The sequence below is a fragment of the Dasypus novemcinctus genome, chromosome 19 (assembly GCF_030445035.2).
Source record: "Dasypus novemcinctus isolate mDasNov1 chromosome 19, mDasNov1.1.hap2, whole genome shotgun sequence".
Classification (NCBI taxonomy): domain Eukaryota; kingdom Metazoa; phylum Chordata; class Mammalia; order Cingulata; family Dasypodidae; genus Dasypus; species Dasypus novemcinctus.
Genome location: NC_080691.1, coordinates 71,617,741 through 71,641,665, shown reverse-complemented (window position 1 = coordinate 71,641,665; position 23,925 = coordinate 71,617,741). Strand labels below are relative to the sequence as shown.

General features: G+C 51.9%; 1 protein-coding gene and 1 long non-coding RNA gene across 5 annotated transcripts in view; one reads left to right on the top strand and one right to left on the bottom strand.

The window, feature by feature from the left end:
- LOC131274633 (uncharacterized) overlaps positions 1-8,192 on the bottom strand; it is a 31,582-nt gene extending 23,390 nt beyond the window's left edge. Inside the window, exons 1-2 of the long non-coding RNA XR_009181925.2 lie at positions 8,115-8,192; positions 5,929-6,001 (exon numbers count right to left, since the gene is read on the bottom strand). This is a non-coding gene — a long non-coding RNA (uncharacterized lncRNA). The remainder of the gene's footprint in view (positions 1-5,928; positions 6,002-8,114) is intronic.
- Positions 1-21,479, top strand: part of ARHGEF18 (Rho/Rac guanine nucleotide exchange factor 18) — a 120,291-nt gene extending 98,812 nt beyond the window's left edge. For 2 of the 4 annotated variants that reach the window (XM_058281935.1, XM_058281931.2), the window contains exons 16-29: positions 2,863-2,980; positions 3,837-4,085; positions 5,681-5,757; positions 8,686-8,864; positions 9,911-10,002; positions 12,613-12,804; positions 14,070-14,207; positions 14,564-14,691; positions 15,594-15,650; positions 15,743-15,790; positions 15,987-16,457; positions 17,600-17,924; positions 18,909-19,034; positions 19,108-21,479. In XM_058281935.1, the coding sequence (XP_058137918.1) occupies positions 2,863-2,980; positions 3,837-4,085; positions 5,681-5,757; positions 8,686-8,864; positions 9,911-10,002; positions 12,613-12,804; positions 14,070-14,207; positions 14,564-14,691; positions 15,594-15,650; positions 15,743-15,790; positions 15,987-16,457; positions 17,600-17,924; positions 18,909-19,034; positions 19,108-19,295 (2,388 nt within the window). In that variant the 3' untranslated portion in view covers positions 19,296-21,479. The remainder of the gene's footprint in view (positions 1-2,862; positions 2,981-3,836; positions 4,086-5,680; positions 5,758-8,685; positions 8,865-9,910; positions 10,003-12,612; positions 12,805-14,069; positions 14,208-14,563; positions 14,692-15,593; positions 15,651-15,742; positions 15,791-15,986; positions 16,458-17,599; positions 17,925-18,908; positions 19,035-19,107) is intronic. The other 2 variants (XM_058281932.2, XM_058281933.2) reach the window with 2 other exon arrangements.
- Positions 21,480-23,925: the final 2,446 nt, after the last annotated feature.

Here is a 23,925-nt window from a genome sequence, read left to right as displayed (position 1 = left end):
AAAGCAGGTGGTCTACCATTGAGCTACATCTGCTCCCCAATGAGAATTGGTTTTTTTTGTTTGTTTGTTTTTAGAAGGTACCAAAGATTAAACCTGGGGCCTTGTACATGGGATGCTGGTGCTCAACCACTTGAGCTACATCTGTTCCCAGTAAAATTTGAATATATTTAATATTAACCTGGTTCAAATCTGAGTTGAGAATTTATATTTCCTAAGTACTGCATTATTGAGGTATTTAAGAAGGTGTACAACGAATTTATGTTAGGGAAAAGTATTTCTTTGGTTTACTTTCCACACAGTTAAACTGTGTGGGGAAAAGAATATATTTCCACTAAGTGGGAATTTTGCCCATCATCTCAAGAAATGTAAATTTCTCTAACAACTCTGTGGTCTTTTTAGAGATACAGTCCAAAATTTACTCATAATTTTAGATTATGCAATCAATAAAAACTATCTTAATTACAGTTCTCTACACATGATCATTATTGCAGCATGTATACTGATTTAGGAAGTTTTTCTAAATTGGGGTATTGTCTTAATTTCCATAAAAGTTGCTAATTGTCTGTTTTGTCCCTTCTGTTCAGTATATAGTATTTTATTTTCCAAATTGGATGAGGATTCCCTGGAAATTTTCATTTTTTGGTAAATAGTACTTTTTCCTTGGTTCAAATTGATAAAATTTACCCAAGAATCCTTAAAATTGAAGGTCTATGAATAATTTAAAAGTTTGGTTATTCAGCTCAGATTTTACTTCATTCTTATTGAACTTCTACTTGTACTTTTTAAAAATTTTTTTAATTTGATGGTCAACATTTCTGATTTTTATTTGGTGTTGTAGAAAAGCCTTGATATTTTACATTTCAAAAATTCACAGAAGCTTAAATTGATATGAGTTTGCATTCTGCTCAGGAGAATGCATCTTACAGTGTATGTTTTCAGTGTATTTTTATCTCCATATACAGAAAGTTTTTGGTTTTTTTTAAGATTTATTACTTATTTCTCTCCCTTCCCCCTCCCCCCCCCATTGTCTGCTCTCTTTGTCCATTCACTGTGTGTTCTTCTGTGTCCGCTTGCATTCTTTTCAGGCAGCACCGGGAATCCATGTCCCTTTTTGTTGCATCATCTTGCTGCATCAGCTCTCCATGTGTGCGGCACCACTCCTGGGCAGGCTGCACTTTTCACATGGGGTGGCTCCCTTGCAGGGCGCACTCCTTGCGCGTGGGGCACCCCTACATGGGGGGACACCGCTGCGTGGCACGGCACTCCTTGCGTGCGGCAGCACTGCGCATGGGCCAGCTCACCACATAGGGCAGGAGGCCCTGGGTTCAAACCCTGGACCTCCTATATGGTAGGTGTGGATGCTCTATCAGTTGAGCCAAATCTGCTTCCCTATACAGAAAGTTCTTAATTGATTCTACAAAGCCAGTGTCTGCTTAATGTTTTAAAATTATAACATTTTTATGTTTTTGAAAAGACAGACTCTGCCTTCTATTGTACTTTTTTGAATGCTTAGTGTTAGTGCATGTGGTATTTCACACGTGGATATCCACAGGATGGAATACTTAACATATTTTCACAGACAATTTTTCACTTTACAGGAAAGAAGTTGGGGGGTAGAGTGATGAACAGCGTATTAGCCAGTAGAAGATGAAAGACCGTAAATATTCTGAATGAACCAGTTCTCCTTTACGTAATCAACATTTTCTGCAGTGCCACCTTTCTTCCAGGTTCTGCTACTGTGTGGGTCCATTAGACTAACAGTATCACAGTGGGAGACATTTTTCTTTAAAGTCTTCCCCTTTACAATGTTCTTCTCCCATTGAAGAGTCTGAATGTGTAATAATTTTGTGATGCTTTAGAAAACTACTCCAAGCATGAAATAAACTTTTCTAAGCACGTCAGTTAAAAATAAACAGACAAACCAACAGAAACACCTTCAGTCTGGAGTCTGGCTGTGTGCTCCGGCCCACTGCGGTGTCGTTGTTTATTGCACTGATTTAGCTGCCTGCAGTCTGCTTCTGCATGCTGGCCATGTTCTGGGACAGCAGGCCAGAAATGAATGTCCTGGTTCAGGAGTTGAGGTTGCCACCAGATAGGTTAGTACAGACACACGTGCACCCCAGCATGGACATAGTGGTTTCCCTGCTTCCTCCAGAACTAGGACCAGGGAACCCCAGTGAACACGCAGCCTGCACCACACTGACCTGGGGAGGCATAGGGGAAGGGCCAGCCACAGTACCACAAGGTTTCCTACTGGCATTATTAAGTGGGCTCTTTCTTGATTTGGCTCTCACCCTGTTACAGAAATCCTTGCGCTATTTTCCAGAGCTCTGAGATAGATGGTTAGACCAGTTTTTGCTAGTTGTATAAAGATTCTAAGGGGAACAGAACCCTGGACCGTCTCCTTCTGCCATCTTGTTGACATCATGTCCACATCTTTGGTTCTTAACCACAAGTGTGCTTCAGAAGCCCCTAGGCGCATGCCCAGGCCTAGAGCATTTTGACACTATCTTCTTTCCATGTGCATATGTTCGCTTGTGTGTGACAGATCAACAGGTAATTCCAGTACTGTCCTGACTGGTTCTTATTCCTTCTTAATGGTTCTGCAAGGGTCCTAATGCATACAACAGGGGATGCTGCCTTTGCTTCTGTGGCCTTTTTGTATACAGCAAGTGATCCCTGCTCTCAGGTATCCAGTGACTGGTCCAAAATATTAACCATCCCACCCTACCACCACCCCTAAAGCAGCAAAGTTAAGGTCCCAGTGAGCAAAAGGAAGAAGCCCCCAGTTTTGGTCACCAATCATTAACTGGTTTGAGGGAAGAGATGATAATATGGTTGTTTTTCTTTTCCACCTCATAGAAAATAGGCAACTCTCCCATCGTGAGACGGCTTGGTGTTCAAGAATGTATTCTTCTGGTTACTCAGCGCATAACCAAATACCCAGTTCTGGTGGAGCGCATCATTCAGAACACAGAAGGTACAGTAGCTCTCCTCACTTCCTCGCCCCTTGGGTGACACCGGGAGCTTCTGCCTGTCTGCTCCTGATTTTAGCAGGTGATGGGATAAACACCCTTCGGTACTTTTGTCTCCGGTTCTCTGAATTCGACTTGGTTCAGTGCTCATTAATAAAGCACCAACTGGGCAGAATCCACTGGCCTAGGTGGTCAGCACTACGAAGGCAGCAGCTGGGTGGTATCTGCCCACCGTGGTCCCCTAGCTCAGTAGCTGTGGAGTGGGTGAATGGATGGAAACACTTTTGGGTGATCCAGAAAGGAACAGAGGTGGCCTGTCACATGACCAGGGTCATGCAGAGGTTGTGCCTGGAGCCAAGCAAGGACAGAGAAAGGGCACACAGCCTGGCCAGGAGTTCTCAGGGGCTAGGGAAATGCTGCCACCTCCCACAACTCTGGGAGATTTGGAATGTGGGGAGATGAGCAAGTTCCCCCTCCATGAAAGCCATGTGTGTGGAGTGAGGAGGAGCCAGCTCTTGGGAATGACAGAAGGTTGAGGGAGTCTGTTGTGAAGATCTAGACGACTTGGGGGAGTTTGTTTACCAAGGAATAGCCAGCCAAACTATGTAGGGGAGTTTTTGTCCCTTGAATTGCATCTTAGCTCATGCATTAAACCTATGCTCTGTCATGGCAAAATGGAAATGTTGGGCTCTTGCATTTGTTTTGAAGAAACATTTACTGCTCAGGAGATTATAGTTGGAGGGTTCTATAGTTGATTCTTGAGGGTTCTCGGAGCCACGGGCTCAGGTAATGAACTCCACAGACCCGATAGATGTGACTACTTCTGTTGGTGAAAAGCACTAACTCTGGTGTCTGTGACAGCTGGCACCGAGGACTATGAAGACCTGACCCAGGCCCTGACCCTCATCAAAGACATCATCTCACAAGTGGATGCCAAGGTCAGTGAGTACGAGAAAGGTCAGCGCCTGAGGGAGATCACAGGGAAGATGGACCTGAAGTCCTCCAGCAAACTCAAGAATGGACTGACTTTCCGCAAGGAGGACATGCTGCAGCGGCAGCTCCTCCTGGAGGGCACTCTGTGCTGGAAGACTACGTCAGGACGCTTGAAAGGTAAAGCCCTGCCCCAGCCACCCCTGGTGGGTACCATCTTGGGTTAGTGAACATCATCTTGGATCCACAGGCACCATCTTGGGTCCATGGGCACTGGCTGACAGAGCCACTGCCACCCAGCTGTGGCATGGCTAGAGGGAGGTTACGTGCTGAGTCTGGTTATGCTTAGGCAGCCAGGGATGTAACAAGAACAAGGCAGTGATAGCAGCATCCTCTTTCTCGTATTTGAAACAACATGGTATGACCAGGAGGACCTGGTAAAGGGCATGCTGACCAAGCCCTTGAGTTCCAAACAAAAACCAAAGGCACTGGCATCACGACACCCAAGTTTGCAGAAGCCCCAGGGTTAAAACAAGTTTAGCCGGAGTCCAGTGCAGTCATGGGCCTGGCTGCAGTGAGCCCTTCATTTGGGCTAGCAAAGCCCACTTTCTACTGAAGGGCCCCAATGTAGGCAGAATACGCCACCAGGGCTGCTGACTCAGTGTCCCCAAGAATCCCAGTCTCTACTACAGAATGTGCGCTGAGCCCCTCTTTAAAAATCCACATTGCATTTCCCAGCCAGAGAGACCTCAGGACTCATCCCTGAATTCTTCCCCATGTTAGGAGTCTCTAGAAATATTCCAACCTAATTTTTCATTGGCATCAGCATCTCGAAGGATCTTTTGGGGAATATTTGAGTAGCTAAATGACAGAGCACATCTATTCTTAATCTGAGTGCACGTGGATTCAGCAAAGATATTGTAGTGCCTCAGTGTGCCAGGCACAAGTTGGGTAGTGGAAATACACCCAGCCAGGTAAGACCTGGTCCCTGCCCTCATAGGCCTTTTAGATAGCAAAGCAGAAAGAGAGAAATAAGTAAACAGAAAAATTCATAGTTAGAAACTCAGTGACTGCTTTGAAAGAAGCCAGCAGGCTGCAGTGCGAGAGAATTCCGTGACGAGAACATAACTGAGATATGGGGAATCAGAAGTTCCCCTGGAAGGTAATTACACTTCCCACCAACATGAGTGTTCCAATGGGAAACTCACCGCACAAGTTGCTTATTGAGGGACAAGCCCACTGTGCGGGGGGCAGTGAGGTGTCCACACAGGGAAAAGGTATCAAGCCTGCTGCCACCAGGAACTCAGGGGCCCCGGGGGACTGAGACAACCCACACCTGCATCACTGCAGGAGGTGGCAGGATGCAAGGGTCCAAGATGACCTGGGGTCACTTCGGGTTTGTGAAGTCAGAGTGAGAGAATCACAAAGACCAGACCCAGTGGTTGCCAGAAAAAGAGAGGAATGTCAGTGGGAGCTGGGAGCTCTGGCTTCCATGGCAAATGTATGGAGCGGGAGGAGCTGTAGGGACTTCTCAGAGGAGACAGCAGCCATTCCTCAGTGCTCACTGTCGAAATCCATGAGGATGGTGGGGAAGGGGTGGCGCAGAAAGGAAACGCTTAGCCTCATGTGGAAGGCCCCATCGCTGGGTTAAGAGTGTCTGAGATCTCCTATCCATGGCATTCAGTCCTTCCTGGGCTGTACATGTTGACCTAGACTGCCAGCAAGACCCACCCACTCACCCTTCAACTATGTCCGTCTATGTGCTTTCTTCTTAGATGTTCTTGCTGTCCTGTTGACTGATGTACTTTTACTGCTCCAAGAAAAGGATCAAAAATACGTCTTTGCCTCTGTGGTATGTATGTCATCTCTTCAGATGAAGGGTCCTATTGCCTAGGAATTTGTTGGGGTTGCTCTAAAGCTGGAAGAGGGTTGGCTGAAGGGGCCCGCCAGAGGGACTGCATCAATGACAAGATGAGAGCCACACAGAGAGCAAGGATAGCCAGAACGAGCCTCCATAAATCACCTTATGTGTCCCAGGCACAAGGCTCCAGCCAGCAGAGTAGAATTTTCCAAGGAAATGAGTCCCATCTGATTGCCTGACAAGAGATGGGGGCAGATGTGAGGCTTCAGGTTCTCATCCTAACTCCCTTTCCAGTTTCAGAGTCTCCCAGCATTTAGCAGTTCTTTTTCCAATGGGCACTTACCAGGAAAACCCCTTCCTTCTTCCCAGGTGGTTACTGACTCCACCAGGGAGGACCCGAGCTCATGTCAGTGCTGGTGTGTGATGGCCATGATGACCCCAGAGCATGCGAGGTCCCAGAACCCCCTCTTACGAGAACCCAGCCTGGCTGTGAGGGCTTCAGCTGGGATCCCAGTCACCACTGACCTCAGCCTGCCCCATGTCCAAGTGAGGGTCATCTTCCTCCCCCACTCACCTAGGATGACCCCTATTGTCCTTGGCATCTAACGAAGGTATCAGGCTCCCTCTGCATAGCCACCAGCAGCAGGGGGGCTCAAAGAACTGCTGGCTTTCTGGGTTCACGAGGAGAGGAATGCAGCCTTTATAATTAATCCATAGAATTGTATACCCTTTTTAAAATAACTTTTTTTTTTAAGTTTTAAAACAATTTATTTTAAAAATCATTAAAATTGTGCGACAAAAATATCAACAACTACTAGAGAACTTATAGTCCATAGTTGGGTTTTTTTAGATGTGTTTTTGCCCATATATCACTTAAAATAGCTTCCTAAGAAATTTCCCACCTTCATTCCCCTAAACTGGGTCAAGCTGCTCCACAAAACAGCTGTCCTGCCAAGACTCCAGCACAGCTCTTCTCTGTTACTCCTGTGAGGGTGATGTGAAGCCATTACTCTGCTGGGTTGGGTGGCCTGCATGCCCACCCCCGGATCAGCCTCACGGTGATGCTGGGAGACGGAGTGCTCCTACCCTCAGGCCACACCCCGTTCTCCACGCATCACTGGAGAGCCTTGCTCAGGGATTCCCTTGCCTCGTTCCTTCATTTTACTAAAGCAGCTGCCATGTACCCCAAGAGAACGTGGCAAGACATAAAGTAGCATCTCTTGCACAAAAAAGGCAACTTAGGCTGGACATGGAGCCATCTCTTTTCTCCTCCCTTCCCTCTTCCTCATCCTGGAAAAACTGAGAGACCCCATTCACCTGGATACACCTTTGTGTCGGAAACTTCATATACAGAAAAAAACAAAAAAGAAAATAAAAACCATCTGAAGTCCTATCACCCAAAGACACTGATTTCATTTTCTTTATCTTAGGATGTCCACTCTGCCAGTCTTTATGATGTGTATATTACAGGGATTGCCAAGCTTTCTTAAGGGCCAGAGAGTAATACTCTCGGCTTGGCAGGCCATGCAGTATCTTTTGCAGCTACTTAATTGTTGCTATTGTAGTGTGAAAGTAGCCATAGAAAATATGTAAGTAAACAGACATGGCTGTGTGTGAATAAAACTTCATTATTTCCTTTTTTTTCCCCCTGAGATACCAAGGCCAGGAATTGAAACTGGGACCTCACATGTGGGAAGCCGGTGCTCAACCACTGAGCCACATTGGCTGCCCTAAAGGAAACGCTATTTACAAAATTAGGTGGCATCTGAATTTGGCCACTAGGCTGTGGTTTGCTGCCCCCTGGCCTACAGTGAGAAAATACATGTATTTCAATCCATTGCATTTGTACTTTCCATATTATTTTGTAACTGGCTGTTTTGTCCCCACCTAATATGTTATGAGCTTTTTCCATTTCACTCATCTTACTCTAGAGACTAGAACATGGTATGTAACAGTTGCCTGCCCTTCCTTTTTATAGGTATTCTCTATTTTTGTTTAACCAGTCTCTGTTGTTGGATGCATTTGTTTTTCTACAAGAAACTCTGATAAAAATTATTGTAAAAAAATATTTGCATGCACCCTTCCCTACTTCCTCAGAAATTCCAGGGCATGGGTTTTCGTGGTCAGGGGATATGCATGCCTGTTGTCCTTTCGCCAGGTGTTGCCAAGCTGGCACTCAGAAGGGTGTTTTGCCTAACAGCCGCCCAGCACAGGCTCCACATTTCCCTCACCACCCCCCAGCTGATCGCTTCAAACTAAAGTGTATATGGTGAGCTGGTGACCACTGTCTTGCCCTCCCAGGACAGGCTTGTACCCTCAAGCAAGAGGACTAGCAAAGAGGGCCCTACCTGTTTAACTCTTGAAGAGACATCTCCTCAGGAAGGAGGAAAAAGCAGCTGTCGTGCAAGGACTTTTGGGTGGCAGATTTGAAATGGGAACGCAAATCAGAAATTTTGAGGGGCCGACCTGGGGAGCGCTGGTACCTGTTTAAATTAATGTGCATTTTACCGATCTGTCACAGCATGATCTCCCGAGGGATTCAGTACACAACGAACTGGGAATAGTGCTCAGCTCTGGTTGGCTGGGGCCCAGGAACAGATGGAGGACTTATTTATTATGTCCTATATACTCATATTTTTTTCAGTTTTGTACACTGTGCATGCATTGCTGATTTCTAAAAAGCTTTTTAAAACTTTGAAAACATTGAATTGACACAATAAAAGGATGCTAGGCTATCGTTTCAATAGTATCCTTTTTCCCCAGATGGCAGAATGGCAAAATACTTCTGCTTTGAGTGACTGTAAATAAGGCGCATAACCCACCCCCCTTTGGCCCCTTCTTCTCAAACCTGTGACTGTCCTGCTGTCAGGAGGTGACAATGTATGAAGTGACCCTCCCCACCACGTTTTACCTGTGCAGGACTCGAAGCCCCCCATCATCTCTTTACAAAAGCTCATTGTGAGGGAAGTGGCCAACAAAGAGAAGGCCATGTTCCTGATCAGCGCCTCCCTGAAAGGGCCTGAGATGTACGAGATTTACACCAGCTCCAAAGAGGAGAGAAACGCCTGGATGGACCACATCCGCAGGGCCGTTGAGAGGTGAGAAGGGCCAGAGCTTCCTGCCCCTGGGTTGTGTGTTCAGCACCACTGTTTGTCCTTGTCCTTGAGGGTTGGTCCATCAGCCACAACCTTTACATCACTTGGCAGAATTGCTTTTCCTTTGCTTGTCCTCTCCCCTCATTCCACCTTTCTGCTTCTTGCCTTCCCTTACCTAACAGGGATAGGCGACAGCATTCCAGCTCCTTCCCACTACATCTCCACCTGTCAGCTGTGGGGAAAGGCCCTGATGTTTTTGGCCAAATGGCCCAGAAGCCAGAGGGCTCTAACTGGGACCTTTCTGTATTATGGACCCCTTCCCCAGCACAGCGGGCTGTCTCTCCACCCCCACCTTAGGGCCAGACCGGTCTTACCCCCTCAGGCTAAGCAGCCCTCAGGACTCCAACTCTTTGGCTCTACGAGTTCCTTTGCCTCACCTTTCCCTTCCTGACTCCTGATGTGCCTGAGACAAGCAGGCCAAGATAGTCAGGCCTTATGCTCAGCCAGCCTCCTGCCCTCACTCTGCCTCGCTGCGCTCCTTCAGTCTCATTCCCAGCATCAGCTCTGCTGGGTTTACAGCCTCCTGTACCCAACCGGCCCGCAGAAAGCCTCCTTCAAGCCAAAGCCAAGCGTTTCAAAACCACTCTTACACTGGGGCCTTTCTTTTATCATTTTATCGTGGTAACACATAATGCAACACAAAATTTCCTCATTGTACCCACTGTTAAGTGCTCAGTCCTGTGGCATTAATTACATTCATCAAAGTGTTGTACTACCATCACCACCATCCATCACCAAAATGTTCTCATCCCCCTGAACAGAAACTTTCTCTTTCGGGACACTTTTCCTGTCTCAGAGCTGCCCACAATGGGGGCATAAATGCCAATGGGTTCCTTCCCCGCCCCCCTGCCTTTTTCTTTCTGCACTATTAACAAGCTAAGTCACTCGCCAAATCAGAGACCCTTTCAGCAGCAGGCTCTGCAGATAAACCTCACAGCGTCCGTGTGCAGAGGCCACATTACACCTCCATCTGTCCACCCTCTCCGCAGCTGTCCAGATGAGGAGGAGGGGCCCTTCAGCGAGGCCGAAGAGGAAAGGAAGATGGTTGAGGCCCGGGCCGTGAAACTGAGGGACTTCCAAGGTAAGAGGGAGTGGGCTCTGAGTCAGCCTTCTGGGCAGAGCATGGAGCAGAGGGGCAACACGCATCATGGGCGTGTCTACTGTAGGGGGGATGGCCCACAGAGCTCTCCTCAGTGAGCACCAGGCTTGGCAGCGCCTGGCCCAGCAGGCCCAAAGGCCCAGCAGCTGCCCAGCAGCCTCTTTTCTGCCCCACCAGGACAAACCATGGAGAGAATCACTGCCCAAACAACTGGGCACTGCATCGTAGGTTGGCCTGTGTCCTGCAGCTCTGCATGAGGCAGTATCTTCTGGAAGCTGGACGGCCCTTCCAAGGGGTAGTAGGAAAGAGAGAGGGTGGCACTCGGCTTCTCCCTCCACAGTGCCTCCCAAATCCAATTGTTTAGCCACTCACGCTGCCACCAGCCTGTCCTTGTCCAGACAGGTGTCCCAGGTCACATATATGTTTCACATAAAGGAATCTTTGGACTTAGTCAGTTTTGCTTCATGACCAGGGCACTTCCTGAACCTCCACTTCCCCCACCCTTCTGCTTGTTGGCCTTATTGAGATGTAATTCATGTGCCATGAATCCAGCCATTTCAAGCATACGGTTCAATGGCTTTAGTTTAAGAGGAGTTCAACATACTAAAATAAATCACTATAATACACCAATGGATAGAACAAAGGGGGAAAAAAATTACTTTCAGTTTATTCACAGAGGTGTGGAACCCTCACCCTAATCAATCTTAAAACATCTTCATCACCCCAAAAAGAAACCTCCCCCATTTACCCATCACCCCTATTCCCTCCGTTCTGCACAGATCCCAGGTAATCTGTCTCTGGATTTGTCTCTTCTGGGCATTTACTATAAGGAATCAGACAATGTGTGGCTTTTGTGTCTGGCTTCTCTCACTTAGCATATGTCTTCAGAGTTCATCTACATTGTAGCATGTTACCAGAACCTCATTCCTTTTATTTCTGAACAATATTCCATTGTATGGCTAGTCCATTTAACAGATTCATCTGAGATTTCAGTGAGGTCAATGCCAAAACAATCGCCAGCTCCTCGTGCTCTGATTAAAGCAAATTCCCCTCTTCTTTCTAACCAACTGCATTATATATATTTGTTTGTTTCTTTTGCATTATATGTTTTTAAAGTAGGTAACAATAAAGTACATTAAACTAGGTAGTATATATTTTAGTTCTTTTTGTGGAGACAGTTTTTTTTCAAAGACTTTTTTTTTCTTTTCCTAAGTTTGAGGGTTTTAGTAAAAATGCCCAAGTGAAAGGAAAGAAAATTCCGTTGAGTCCTAAAAAGCATAATCCAAACATAGTATTCATTTTGCCTCATTCTAACTTTTTATTTCTGCTGGATGATAATTAAAATATATACCCCGCATAGAAACCACAAAGTCATTTGATAATATTTATTCTTCACTCAATCCTGACAAGAGTCGTAGCAAATCAGAAATAGAAAGCTATTTTCTTTACCTGGATATTCATTGCCATCTTGAATCAAAAGCCACATCATCCTTAATAGTGACTGAAATATTACAGGCACTCTGTTAAAATCAGGAGCAAGGCCCATTCCCACCATTATTATTTTCATCCTGGAAATTCTAACCAGGGTAACAAGGGAAGAAACAGAAATAAGATGTAATTATTGAAACAGAGGCCACAAAATTCTTTTTTTGCCTATAACATTAAATCCAGTAGAATCAACTGAAAAATTATTGAAACTAGTAAGAGACTTCAATTTTGCTGAGCGTGATGTGTATGTACTAGGACAACCAGTGAAAAGGTATAATAAAATAAGTCCTAGTCATGGTACCAAAAAGAGTATAAAACCCAGGGACTTGGAGGGAGGAGTTAAATAAAGAAAAACCTTTACCTGAAAGACCTAAAGGAAGACTTTGGAGATAAGAAAACTAAGAATTATAAAACTATCAGTTTGTCCCAAACCCATAAATCAGCCTGATACAGCCTTCATCCTCCACTGTGTTAGATATTTTTTAAAGGCTTTTTTTTTTTTATTTCTACTCCCTCCCCCATTCTCCCCATTGTCTGCTTTCTCTGTCTATTCACTGTGTGTTCTTCTGTGTCTGCTTGTATTCTCATTAGGCGGCTCCAGGAACCAATCCTGGGAGCTTCTGGAGTGGGAGAGAGGCAATCACTCTCTTGTGCCATCTCAGCTCCCTGGTCTGCTATGTCCTTATTTTCTCTTCTCTGTGTCTCTTGTTGCGTCATCTTACTGCGCCAGCTCTCCGCATTGGCCAGTACTCCTGATGGGGCAGCTTTCCCACGTGGGCCAGCTTGCCCTCATCAGGAGGCCCTGGGCATTGAACCCTGGACTTCCTATATGGTAGATGGGAGCCCAATTGGTTGAGCCATAACCGCTTCCCAAGATTTTTATAATTGGGGAAAACATAACCCTAAGATAGGATGATGCCATCACCCAGTACTCAGGGATGTCGTGGGGGAGAGACTTATGGAGGGAGCGTTTGACCTCAGGAGGGGGTGTTGGTCTCTGAAGGCTGGTGTTGGCAGGAAGCCTTTGAGGGTTTCCCACTTGGCCTTAGCCAGCCCATCCAGCTAAACGAGGGCTGACCGCCACCTCCCTGTGGTGCTTTGCAGAGCGCTTGAACCTGAAAGACCATCTGATTGCCCAGAGCCTCAGTGAGAAGCAGCAGATCTACCTGGAAATGTCCGAGATGAGTGGCCTCGAAGACTTCTCCCAGGGTGCTCCGTCTCCCCTCCTCTTCCGAGCTGGAGACCCATCAGAGAGCCTGCAGGGGGAGCTGATTCTCAAATCCGCCATGACTGAAAGTAAGTAGAAGACCCAGGGCCTTTTCTCTGTGCTTCCTCCGTGGTTGCAGTTCTGTACCCCTTTTGGGTAGGAACAGTTACCCCAGACTGGGCACGCAGCAGGTGTGGCTGGGATGCCAGCCTTTCCCGGGTCTGCTCCCACCTAGCTGGGTAGATGTGCCCAGGAGCAGTGCTGGCCTCACTATCGCCTGTTAGGGCCAGAGGTCCCGAGACATGATCCCGTCGAAGCCCCTTGGTGCAGAGCTAGAAAGCACACCCTCTCACGCCCCACACACCCTCGCCAGGTGCCCCTGTGAGGTTCCTGCTGTTCTCCAAGGGGGTTGCTGGTGATCCCTAGAGAAATGCACACGGACACAGTTGGTGGAACCCAAGAGCCCTCCCATAAGGTGGCCTGGACCTGGAGCCCCGATTCAAATGGGAAGGTGCTTCTGTGCCCCAGCCGCACGCCGGCACCCAGCAGCCAGATGGAGGAAGCCGGCTGGGAGTGCCCACTTTCTCTAAGTATCTGGCAGCTTCCACCCTTGCTGGTCTCTGCACAGGACTGCCCTCCAGAGTCGATCTTTAGGGTTATAGCAGAGACCAGACCAGAGTGGGGGCCCATGTGGACCCCACGCACCCTCAGTATGCAGCCTCCTGCCTTCCACCCACACCTCTCCCAGCCCCACCGGCGTGATTGTCCTTCCTGTTTCTCAAGTGAGCCACCCTTGTGAACTTTCTCACATCCCATGCCTCAGTCTGGAATGTTCTTCCCCCTGCCGAGACCTGTTTGCCCCAGAGGGCTTGGCTTCACCCTTTCTCCCAAGGCTACCTCTGACTACCACGCTGCACGCACATGCGCACACACGCGCACACACACTGCCCCCGATGCCCCATGACTGTCCTTACACAAGCAGCAGTAACGTGCCCGGGTTCCCAGCTACCCCCAGGGGCGCCACGTCCTCCTCACCCCCAGCACATCCACCCCCAGCTCCCGGCCCAGAGCCCAGAACAGAGCAGATGCCCAGGCTCCCAAAGGCCCATGCAGAGGAACAGGTGGGCTAGTGAGTGGGAGGCCTAGGGCCTCTGACTTTCCACACCTCGTGGTAGAGGCAGCACCAGAAATAAGAGGACACTGGAACACAGGGGCTGAGGTCCTACCTCGGGGTAGGGGTCAGTGGGGCCCCCCCAGCCAGGGGCACAGCAGCGGGCAAGCCAGGCTGCCGCCCCGCACCGCCCTCAGCATGGCTCTGCAGGGTGATGACGAGCTCCTCTCCTCCCCTCCCCAGTTGAGGACATCCAGAACCTGATCTGTGAGCGGCTGGGCAGCACAAACAGCCAGGCTGAGGACAGAGGCGGCTGTGCCACCGCACCCCGGCAGGCAGAGACCTTTGGGGGCAGCGACGGCCTGACCAACCTCAGCAAGAGTGAGTGGTGTTGCTCGTCTCCCGCCCCACCCCTGCGGTCCGGTCCTGGCCCCCAAGGGCGCAAAGTTTCTTAGAGCCTTCCCTTCACCCGGCTTTCTTGGCAAAGCCTCTTCCCCTCAACCTTGCAGAAGGTTCCAGAACCCTCTGGGTGTTGGGCATATTCTGACAGCAGCACCCAGACCAGCCAGCCCCCCTTCAGCTCCCTCCCATCATCTCTGCCCCTGCCCCCACTCTACAAACGCCACGCGCAGCACGAATCTGACTGTGGCGGTCTGCGCCTCATCCCCTCCCCAGGCATGGGGTTGTTCCCAACTCCTGTGGGAGCCACAGCATCCTAACATGCTCGGGGTTTTCAGATGGCAGTTTGAAGAAAAAAGCCTACAGCACCGAGTCCCGGACCGGAGACTGGGGAGGCCCTGCCAGCTGCTCAGACTCGAAGCTCAGCGCCGCCCCTGGGGCCCCTGAGGAAGGAGCACAGACAGTAGTACGTTGCTCCCTTGGAACGTTCCCTCTCTTAGTTCAAAGTCGTCTGAACCATGTCAAGTAGCATTAAGAACTGGGAACAGCTTGTTTTGGTGGTTTGCTATTCCCATCTCCTGGCGAATAGTGACAAATGCTGTCCCGTTTTCTGGTGAATGCTGTCTTCAGCCAGGATAGAGTGTAAGCAGGAAGCCCCAGGAGGGGGGAGGCCAAGCCTTGACCCCAGTGCCCGGGAGGGAGGGAAGGGAGGGAGGGGCCCAGGGCAGTGGCTGTTGCCTCGTGGGCAGGTGAGAAACACCATATGGGAACGGCCAGTTTTCAGTCCACGGAAGTGTCACAGACCTACCAGGTGCCAGAGTCAGGCTGGCTGTTCCCTTGCCTGGGACTCAGAAGGCCTACCTGCCTGCCCACCCTTGCCAAGTGTCAGGTGGGGAGGAGGGTATACCTGCAGGTTCAAAGTCAGAGGGCCGGCTGCCTCTGCCAGGTTGGAGGCATCCGCCAAGCCTTCCCCACAGCCGGCACGTGAGCTTCACCTCCACCCAGTGGCAGCCAAGCTTGCTGAGCCTCTGGGCAATGAGCACTGGCCTCCCGTACCCCAAGGTCCTGGCAGGGCCCTGCAGACATTAGCATCACAACTGTAGCTGTGCGTGAGAGCTGCCCAGGGGACAGGGACCCCAGGGCCGTCCTGCCCTGTCCCCTCACTTCCAGGCAGCGATGCTCAGACTCAAACAACTCCCATGACCGGGTGGAATTTGCCTGCCCACCACACAGTGCCCACGCCCAGCCCTGGTCCCTGCCCCTGACCTAAGGCCAAAGGGCTGTCGTTTCAGTAACAGCCATGTCAGGTCTTGAGTCATTAGGGTCTGTAGAAGCTGCCTTGCAATTTTGCATTTCTGTCCTTCCCAGGGGCTGGCGCTGGGTGCAGAGTCTAACTCCCATTGGCCAGCCATCCTGGAGTCGGAGGTAGGCTCTCACACATCCTGGCAGCGGGCAGGGCAGGCTGCACCTCTGGTACCGCCTTGAACAATGACCAATGTCTTTCCCTTTTCCCACAGCTCATCCAGCGAATCCAGACGCTTTCCCAGCTGCTCCTCAGCCTCCAGGTAAGGAAGGTTCCAGGGATACCTGTAAACCTCACCTACCCTTTCCCTGATTGGAGCCAGGCCCTAATATTCTCATTTGACCATGCAGTGGTCCAGTCAGACCCTTTGCCATGTGCCCCATTTGCCCTTTGCCGAGCAGGCTCAGCCGGCCCCCTCCCCACCCCATGTCTTCCTGCCCTATCCCTCAACCGCCCAGGCAGTCATCGCCCAGCAGGACAGCTGTGTGGAGCTGCAGAGGGCCACCATCCAGGAGCGCGAGAAGCAGTTACGGCTGCAGTCGACTCGCGGGAACCTGCTGCTGGAGCAGGAGCGGCAGCGGAACTTCGAGAAGCAGCGGGAAGAGCTGGCCGGTGTGCAGAAGCTGCAGAGCCAGCTGCGGCAGGAGCAGCAGCGCTGGGAGCGCGAGCGCGCACAGCAGCACCGCGAGCTGGAGCTGGCCGCTGCGCGGCTACAGGAGCACAAACGTGAGGCCCAGCAGCTGAGCCAGCAACTGAGCCAGGAGCGGGAGGAGCTGGGCCGCCAGCGGCAGGCCTACCAGCACGACCTGGAGCGCCTGCGTGAGGCCCAGCGCACCGTGGAGCGCGAGCGCGAGCGGCTGGAGCTGCTGCGTAGGCTCAAGAAGCAGAGCTCTGTGCCTGGGGCGCTGCCCCCCGAGGTAGCAGCTGAGGTGGGCGTGCGGCCGTAGAGTGGGAATGTGCGTGCATGACTGTTCGCACAAAGAATGGGCGTGTGTGTGCGTAACAGCATGTGGCCATGTGTATATGCAGTTATGAATGCATGTATGCATGTGAGAGGGACTATGTGTGTCAATGTCCATGTGCATGTAAAAATGTGAGGGCATATGACCTTGTGTGCATGTATGCATGTATCCTCAATTATGCGAGTGAGCAAGTGTGCACATGTGAGGTGTTATGTATGAACAGGGCGTGGTTGTGCATGTGCAAGTGGAAACTGAGGCGTTAGGAGTGTGCATTGTCAATGTGTGTCCACATGTGAATGAGCACGTGTGTGAGGGTTTGAGAGCAAGTGTAAGTGTACGTGAGTGTGTGAGCCCCTGAGTGTGGGGGTACATGTGTATGTGGGAATGGGTGGGTGTGTGAACATATGTAAGTATGTGCACAAGGGAGTGGGGGTGGTTTGATGCACGAGTGAACACTGTGTGTGTGTGTGCATGAATGAGTATGCGTGTATGTGAATCTTCTCATGTGTGAGTGGGGACAGTTTTGTGAGTAAACGAGCACATGTATTGAGGGCAGAGGGAGAATGGCTGGTGCCTTTGGCCCTAGACCAGGGCACTGCATCCAGAATGGAAGCTTCTGGGTAGAGGGCTTAGACGCTCAGGACCGCATCCAGAACAGAACCCTCTGGGGAGAGGGGCTCTAGACGCTCAGGACCATGTCCAGTACAGAAGCCTTGGGGGAGAGGGCTCTCGACGCTCAGGGTTGTGTCCAGAACAGAAGCCTTGGGAGAGAGGGCTCTAAACGCTCAGGGCCGTGTCCAGAACAGAAGTCTCGGGTGGAGGGGCTCTAGACGCTCAGGGCTGTGTCCAGAACAGAAGCCTCGGGAGAGAGGGCTTTAGTCGCTCGGGTCTGTTGGCAGTGGGGACCAGGAGCCAGACGGGTAGGGTCTGTCCACCTCCTCAGACAATGCTCGGCGTTGCTGGGCCCTACCTGACTGAGGCCAGGCCAGCAGGGCACCCTGGGAAATTAGAGGAGAGGCCCCTTGTCGGGACTCCTTGGAGCACTTCCTGAGGGAACAGGGTGGGCCGCGTCTGCCAAGCCAGACAGCAGCCGCTGCCTCCTCTCTCAGGCCCAGCCTCTGAGCCGCCCTCCCAGCTTCAATGGAGAAGGGCCAGAAGGACTCCCAGGCCTGGCCAGAGCCCCAGGCGCGCGACTGAGCATCTGTGCGGCCCCCGAGTTCACGGACCGGCCTGAGGGGGCTCGCCGGGACAGCGCCCCCACCGACAGCCGGCCAACCAAGAGCGACGTGCCCATCCAGCTGCTCAGCGCCACCAACCAGATCCAGCGGCAGGCAGCCGTGCAGCAGCAGATCCCCACCAAGCTGGCCGCCGCCACCAAGGGCAGCAAGGACAAGGGAGGGAAGAGCCGGGGCTCCCAGCGGTGGGAGAGCTCAGGTGAGCCCCGCCCCTGTGTTGCCCCAAAACCTGGGGCGGCTGGGCAGGCTCAGGGTGCTGGCCAGCGGCCCCCTTCCTCCTGGACCCAGGAGGTCCAGCCACGGGCAGCTGAGCAGACTGTAGAAGGCCATGTTCCCTTCATCAGGGCTCACGGCAGATGTACCAGCAAAGGTCACCAGTGCAAAGGAGAAGGTGCCTTGTGGCACCATGGATGAACTGGCCCCTGAACATGGAAGCCTTTTATCTTAAGGCACAGAATTGAAACCCTGGACCCTGTGTCCTTTCCCTGGCCTGACTCACTAACAGCAGGATCAGGGACAGGCGAGTGTCTTGGCCAATGAAAAAGGGGCCTGCTAGAGGCCTGCAGGACCCAAGAGGGGGTCCCAGGCAGGAGGTCATAGAGCAGCACCACCCATGCCTAGGCGGGGCCATGCACCCTCGTTCACCCACCATGTCTGACAAGGGCCACTGTCGGGTATTTTCGGTATGAATCAGGCAGTTAGCATGGCCTCATCAGCGTCTGTGCTATCGTGATAGCACACTCAGCCATCGAGCTCCCAACCCCCCATGCTGGGCTGGGTGCTCTGCCGGCTGTCCTCAGGGTCCCACAGACCCCTCACAGCCCCATTCCACAGAAGAGGAAACAGCCCCTGGGCAGAGAAGCCCCCTGCCCTAGAACACCCTGCAGTGGGTGGTGGGGCTGGAGTTCCTGGGGCCCCTGCTGCACAGCCTCTCAGAGGAGGCGCTGGGGACGGGGTAGCAGGGATGGAATGTGTCCCCCAGAGCTGGCAGCCTCCACCTTCTCTCGTCCTGTCACTGAGTCACTCTGGGGCCCTTCTTGAGGCTCTGGGGATTGATGTCTCAGCAGGGACTGGCTCCAAGAGCAGGGCCAGGGAAGCCCCTGGCCGCTCCCAGGTAACCCCTGCCAGTTGGGAGCACGTCATGGGTCCAGCCCCTGGCTGCACCATCCTCCTCCTCTTCCAGGCTCGTTTGACCTGAAGCAGCCTCTGCTGCTCACTAAGCTCAAGGGGAAGGACGAGAACCCCTCCCGGAACCGCCGTTCTCTGAGCCCCGTCGTGCCCAGCAGCCAGAGCGCTGCCCCACCCTCAGGTGAGCCCAGCTTCCTGGGCGGGGGCTGCCTCCCGGTGCCTGCTGGCGGCTGACGGCCAGGGCCCTCTGCCAGCCCTTTCTCTTCCAGAACCGTGTGTCCCAGCCCTGAGCCCAGGCCCAGCAGATGTCCTGCCTGAGAGCTTCACCCTCAGGGCCGGAGGGATGTCATCCCTGCCCTTGTCCCTGTCCCCTCTGCCGCCGCCAGCCACACCACTCACCACTGAGGACGAAACCAGCAAAGAGGATGTCATCTTCTTCTAAAAGGGCAAGACTCAAGGGACCGGCCCCTAGAGGTGGCCCAGTATAGACCACCCCCATCTGCCAGCCCGCTGTGCTTCCTGGGAACCCCCAGGAGCCACTGTGCCTGCCCAGCAGTCTCTCCCCCACCCTGGCGACGGCCTGGGGCTGAGGCTGTCAGCCTTCTGCAGCTTCCTGTGACCACCCGGCTCTCTCCATGGGATTAGTGGTGTCTGGGTGACTTTCTAAACCCCTTTTATATCTATATGTATATATACAGATATGTATATAAAGGAAGGTTTTTAATTGAAGGTTGAACCTGAGCTAAATCCAGGAGCTATGCTAACTGGCAGTACCCTCTTCGGGTAGGGGAGAAAGCTGTGACCAGCGGTTTCTTCAAGGCGGCAGCAGCAGTTGGTGGTGGTCCTTCAGGGAGCTTGATGACAGGTCAGACCCTCAGTGTGAGCAAGAGGCGCAGGCCCCTGGGCCGGGACCCCAGGACCCCTGAGGAGATGGCTGGAGATGGCTAGAAGGGGCCAAGCGTCCCCTCAGACGGCGTTCCGGCAGATGTCAGCTGAGCATGATCACAGGCAGAATGGACTTCCACAGCAGGGACCTCAAGGGCGAGGCTGGCTCCCAGCCACTGCTGGTCCTCGCAGGGGCAGCCTTTGGTCTGGACCACCCTCCTGTGCAGAGCCGAGCCGAGCAAGTGGATAGCGGGTTCATCTTAGAACGGGCTGCCCGTGGCTCTTTTGAACTCTGGGGGTTTTTCAAGCCTGTTCCCACACGTGGCCCTTCTCCAAGGCCCCCTCACGCAGGTGGTACTGAACTGTGGGCTTCAAGTGCACCATCCTCCTCCGTGCACTTAGCCTGTCAGGGAAGCTGGCAGGGACACCGGTTCAGGAATGACATCACATCAGCTAAGCTGTGCGCCCCCACCAGGGCCAGACAGCCGGGTGGAGGGAGGGAGCTGAGCCCCTGTGGGCAGGGGTGCTGCTTCGTCCAGATGCTCTCTGCAGGTGGTGGCCTTGTAGGCGCTTCACGTATTGTAGCTCGTCCTCACCTTCCTCTGGAGCAGGGCGAGGGCCACCTGGGAAAGCTACCATCCTCCACTCTGCCATGGGCTTTGGGGGTGGCATCGAGTATGTGTGGAATGGCAAGTGCCAAGTCCCCATTTGGTAAGATCCACGTTGGGGTGCAAGCTTGGGTGTGGAGAGGGGGTGAGGGACACTTTAGGCTTTACCCTGGACCCCGCCAGAGCTCGGAACCCCCTGGAGCTTGCCTGGAGGACTAGGCCCTAGACTGCTTATTCTCATCCCAGAAGGTGTCCCTGAGGCCCCAGACAGGGCCGGCTGGCCTCCAGAACCCAGCCGTGAGGCAGGCCTCTCGCAGTAGCACCAGCCCGCCACTCAGTGACAGACCGGCGTGGCGGTGGGGGGAGAAGCCCTGTTGGAAAGCTGCTCCCCTGCCATGGTGCCTGCTCGGAGAGGGGCTGCAGGAAGAAGCAGATGCCCCCGGTCAGGAGCAGTAGGCTGCAGGGGCCACCCAGAGCCCCAGAGGCACAGCAGGTGGCCGCCTGCCCACCTCATCTTGGGGGAGGAAACAAGCCATTCCTCACCTTTCCCTCTCTCCTGGTGGGGTCCCCGGCACCAGCAAAGAGCAAGAAGGACAAGCCTCCCTCACATCTGAGTTCCCCTGTGCCATGTTTATAATCAGTGTTTTGTGGGGTTTTTTGTACTGAAAAGTACTGGAGCACTTTAGAAAAGGCAACTTTAGGTTCCCATCCTGTCCTGGAGAGCGCCCGAGAGGCTCGCCTAGGCCAGGACAGCGCTCCGCTGGGGGAGGGTCTGAACTGACCCTCCAAGACCGAGGAATTCCTGCTCGGCCACCCAGGGGGAGCAAGTGCGACCCTCCACGTGGCTGAGGAGCTTCTCGGCTGTGCTAAGGCAGCAGGCGGCGGCATCTGCACAGCCCCTTTTGCCAGGGCCGCTCGGTCCCTTCTCAGGCGAGTGTGATGCTGTCAGGTTGAAGGCTGGAAACACGGTCCTCTTCCTGTTGGACCCAGGCCCATCTCTGTTCATCGTGACCATGGTCTTAGCCTTCCCAACAGTTGTTTGTAGGTTGGTCACAACCTTCCCAAATGGCGGGATTCCACCAACCGCCTCAGAACTTCAGCTCTGATTCTAGCAATAAAAGTGTCTAAAATGAGCCCTGAGCAAAGTGAACGTTCTTTGGGGGTTGTGTTAGCCTTGTCCCCTGCCCAGATGCCGGGCCATCGTCATGGGATGTGGGAGTTCTCCATGGCTTTGGGGCAGTGAGTGGGCGTGAAGTGGTCCCTCAGACCTCTCAGCAGCACGGACCCACCTCTCCTGCCCTAAGACCCCGGGCCTTGCCACTGACCTCAACAGCTCCTGCCTCGAGCAAGGGTCAAGGGTCTCATGGGAGCAAAAGGGCCAGGGCCTCTGCCAGGCTCTCTGCGACCCCTCCCTCCTGATCCGCCCCTGCTGGGTGAAGGCCTGAGCTGGGGGTGAGGGACATTCCCTTCCCTGCCCACCCTGGGGAGCAGGTGGAAGCCCACACGGCCGTCACAGATCAGCAAGGGGGCGGCCACAGTGGACACCCAGGAGAGGCAGCTCCCCTAAGGAGCACCACAGAGCCCCTTCCCTCCAGGCCTGCCCCTCAGCACAGGGCTCGGCACCCAGTGGGGGCCCTACTGCCTCCTGGGCGGCCCCTGGGCCTGACAGCTGAGTTGGCACGACAGATCATCAGCACCTGTGTCCTGCTTAAAACCTGGGTGGACAGCTCTTTCCCATCTAGCCCCAGAAATTGCCTCTCTGCTGATGCTCAGCCCCAACCTGAGGAGGCAGGACCACACTGGGTCCCCGACTCCTCGGAGGCCCTCCAGCTGTTGCCACCGGCATGCTTGGGGCTTACGTGGGGCCTCCAGGATGCTGTTTTGCTGATTTGGCCTTTTTTTTTTTTTTTTTTAATCGAAATTAATGCAGGGAATCTACTTTTGTTCCCTTCTTGGGCTGCTCAAGCAAATACCATACAATGGGCCGACATAAATAATGGGAATTTATTAGCTCACGGTTTTCAGGCTAAGAAAATACCCAAATGAAGGCATCCTCCAGGCGATTCTTTCCTCCTGAAGACTGGCATTCTGGGACCAGAACCTGCAATCCTTGGTCCTGGGAAATGCTGTCACATGGCAGCTCACACGGCACCCCTCCTGACCTCTCCCTTCTCACGGGTGCCCTTGAGCTTCCTGTGCCTCTCCCTCTGCCTGTCATTCTGCTTCTAAAGGACTCCAGTAACAGGATTAAGACCCATCCTCACGGAGGTGGACCCCACCTTACCTGAAGAACTTCATCACAAGGTCCTCACAGTGGGTGCACACCCACTGGAATGGACTAAGTTGAAGAACATTTTTCTTGGGTATGTACAGCTCCAAACCACCACAGAGTCTGACTAAATTCTTCAGAAGCCAAGGGCCTATGTCAGGGCCCAATCAGGAGACAGAAAACCCACTGGCTGATGGAACAGAGAGGATTTAATATAGACTTAGCAAGAGATCAGGTTAACTGGATGACTGGAAGAGTAAAACGAGGACTCCAATAGAATGACGATGCAAGGCCATATGTGTACCTTATAAATTTCTAGTGACTGCATTTTAAAAAGTAAAAAATGGCTGATGCTACAATTAACTCCACCAGTTTATGAATTTGAAAATGATTAAAGTGGGGGACACTCATACTGGATAAATACCACCATAATCAAAAAAATTATAAGCAGGTGAAAATAATAATGTTATTTAACTCAACATAGCCAAAATGTGATCATTTCAACATGAAATAATACAGAAAATACTGAGATATTTTATGTTTTATTTGTCCTAAGTCTGAAATCTGGTGTGTCTTTCACACTTGAGAACACATCACAATTCCAGCTGGCCACAGACAAGGGTACAGTAGCCACGTGTGGCCAGTGGCTACTTGGGGTGGGTACACTGGACAGCAGCTGTCAAAGGTTCCAACCGCAGGAGGCAGCCACCACCTCTGGGGCTGGGAGAACAAAGGAAAGTGATTGAGATTATTAAAGTTTAGCCTCTTAGAGACTGGCTCCATGGAGCTGAAGCTCAGACACCTGTGTCTCGGGCTGGTCCTGCAGGAGCTGGGAAACCTGCAAAAACTGGATTCAGATGCTGCCACTTTGGCAATGAATGCCGCTGCTGGGGTGAAGCAAAGCTGGGGTAAGGCTTACAGGAACAGGAAGCCAGCAGGCATGAACAAGTTCCTTCTCCCTCTTTTAGGCCCACAGGCTCCCTCTCATACCTCTTGTAGGGAGAGGAGCTGCTGGCAAAGTAGGGTCCCAGTCCCAACATCAAAGGATAGAAGGAGCAAGGAAACTGTGGCTTAATAACTGGACTCCAAGAATTTGAATAGATACTTTTCAAAGAAGATACATAAAAGACCACAGACAAATGAAAATGCAAATCAAAACTATAATCAAAAAGAAGGAAAAAAAAAAACTACAATCAGAGACCCTTTTACACCCATTAGAATGGCTATAATTTTTTTTAATGGAAAATACCAAGTGTAGGTGAAGATGTGGAAAAATAGGAACCTTCATGCATTGTGAGAAATATAAAATG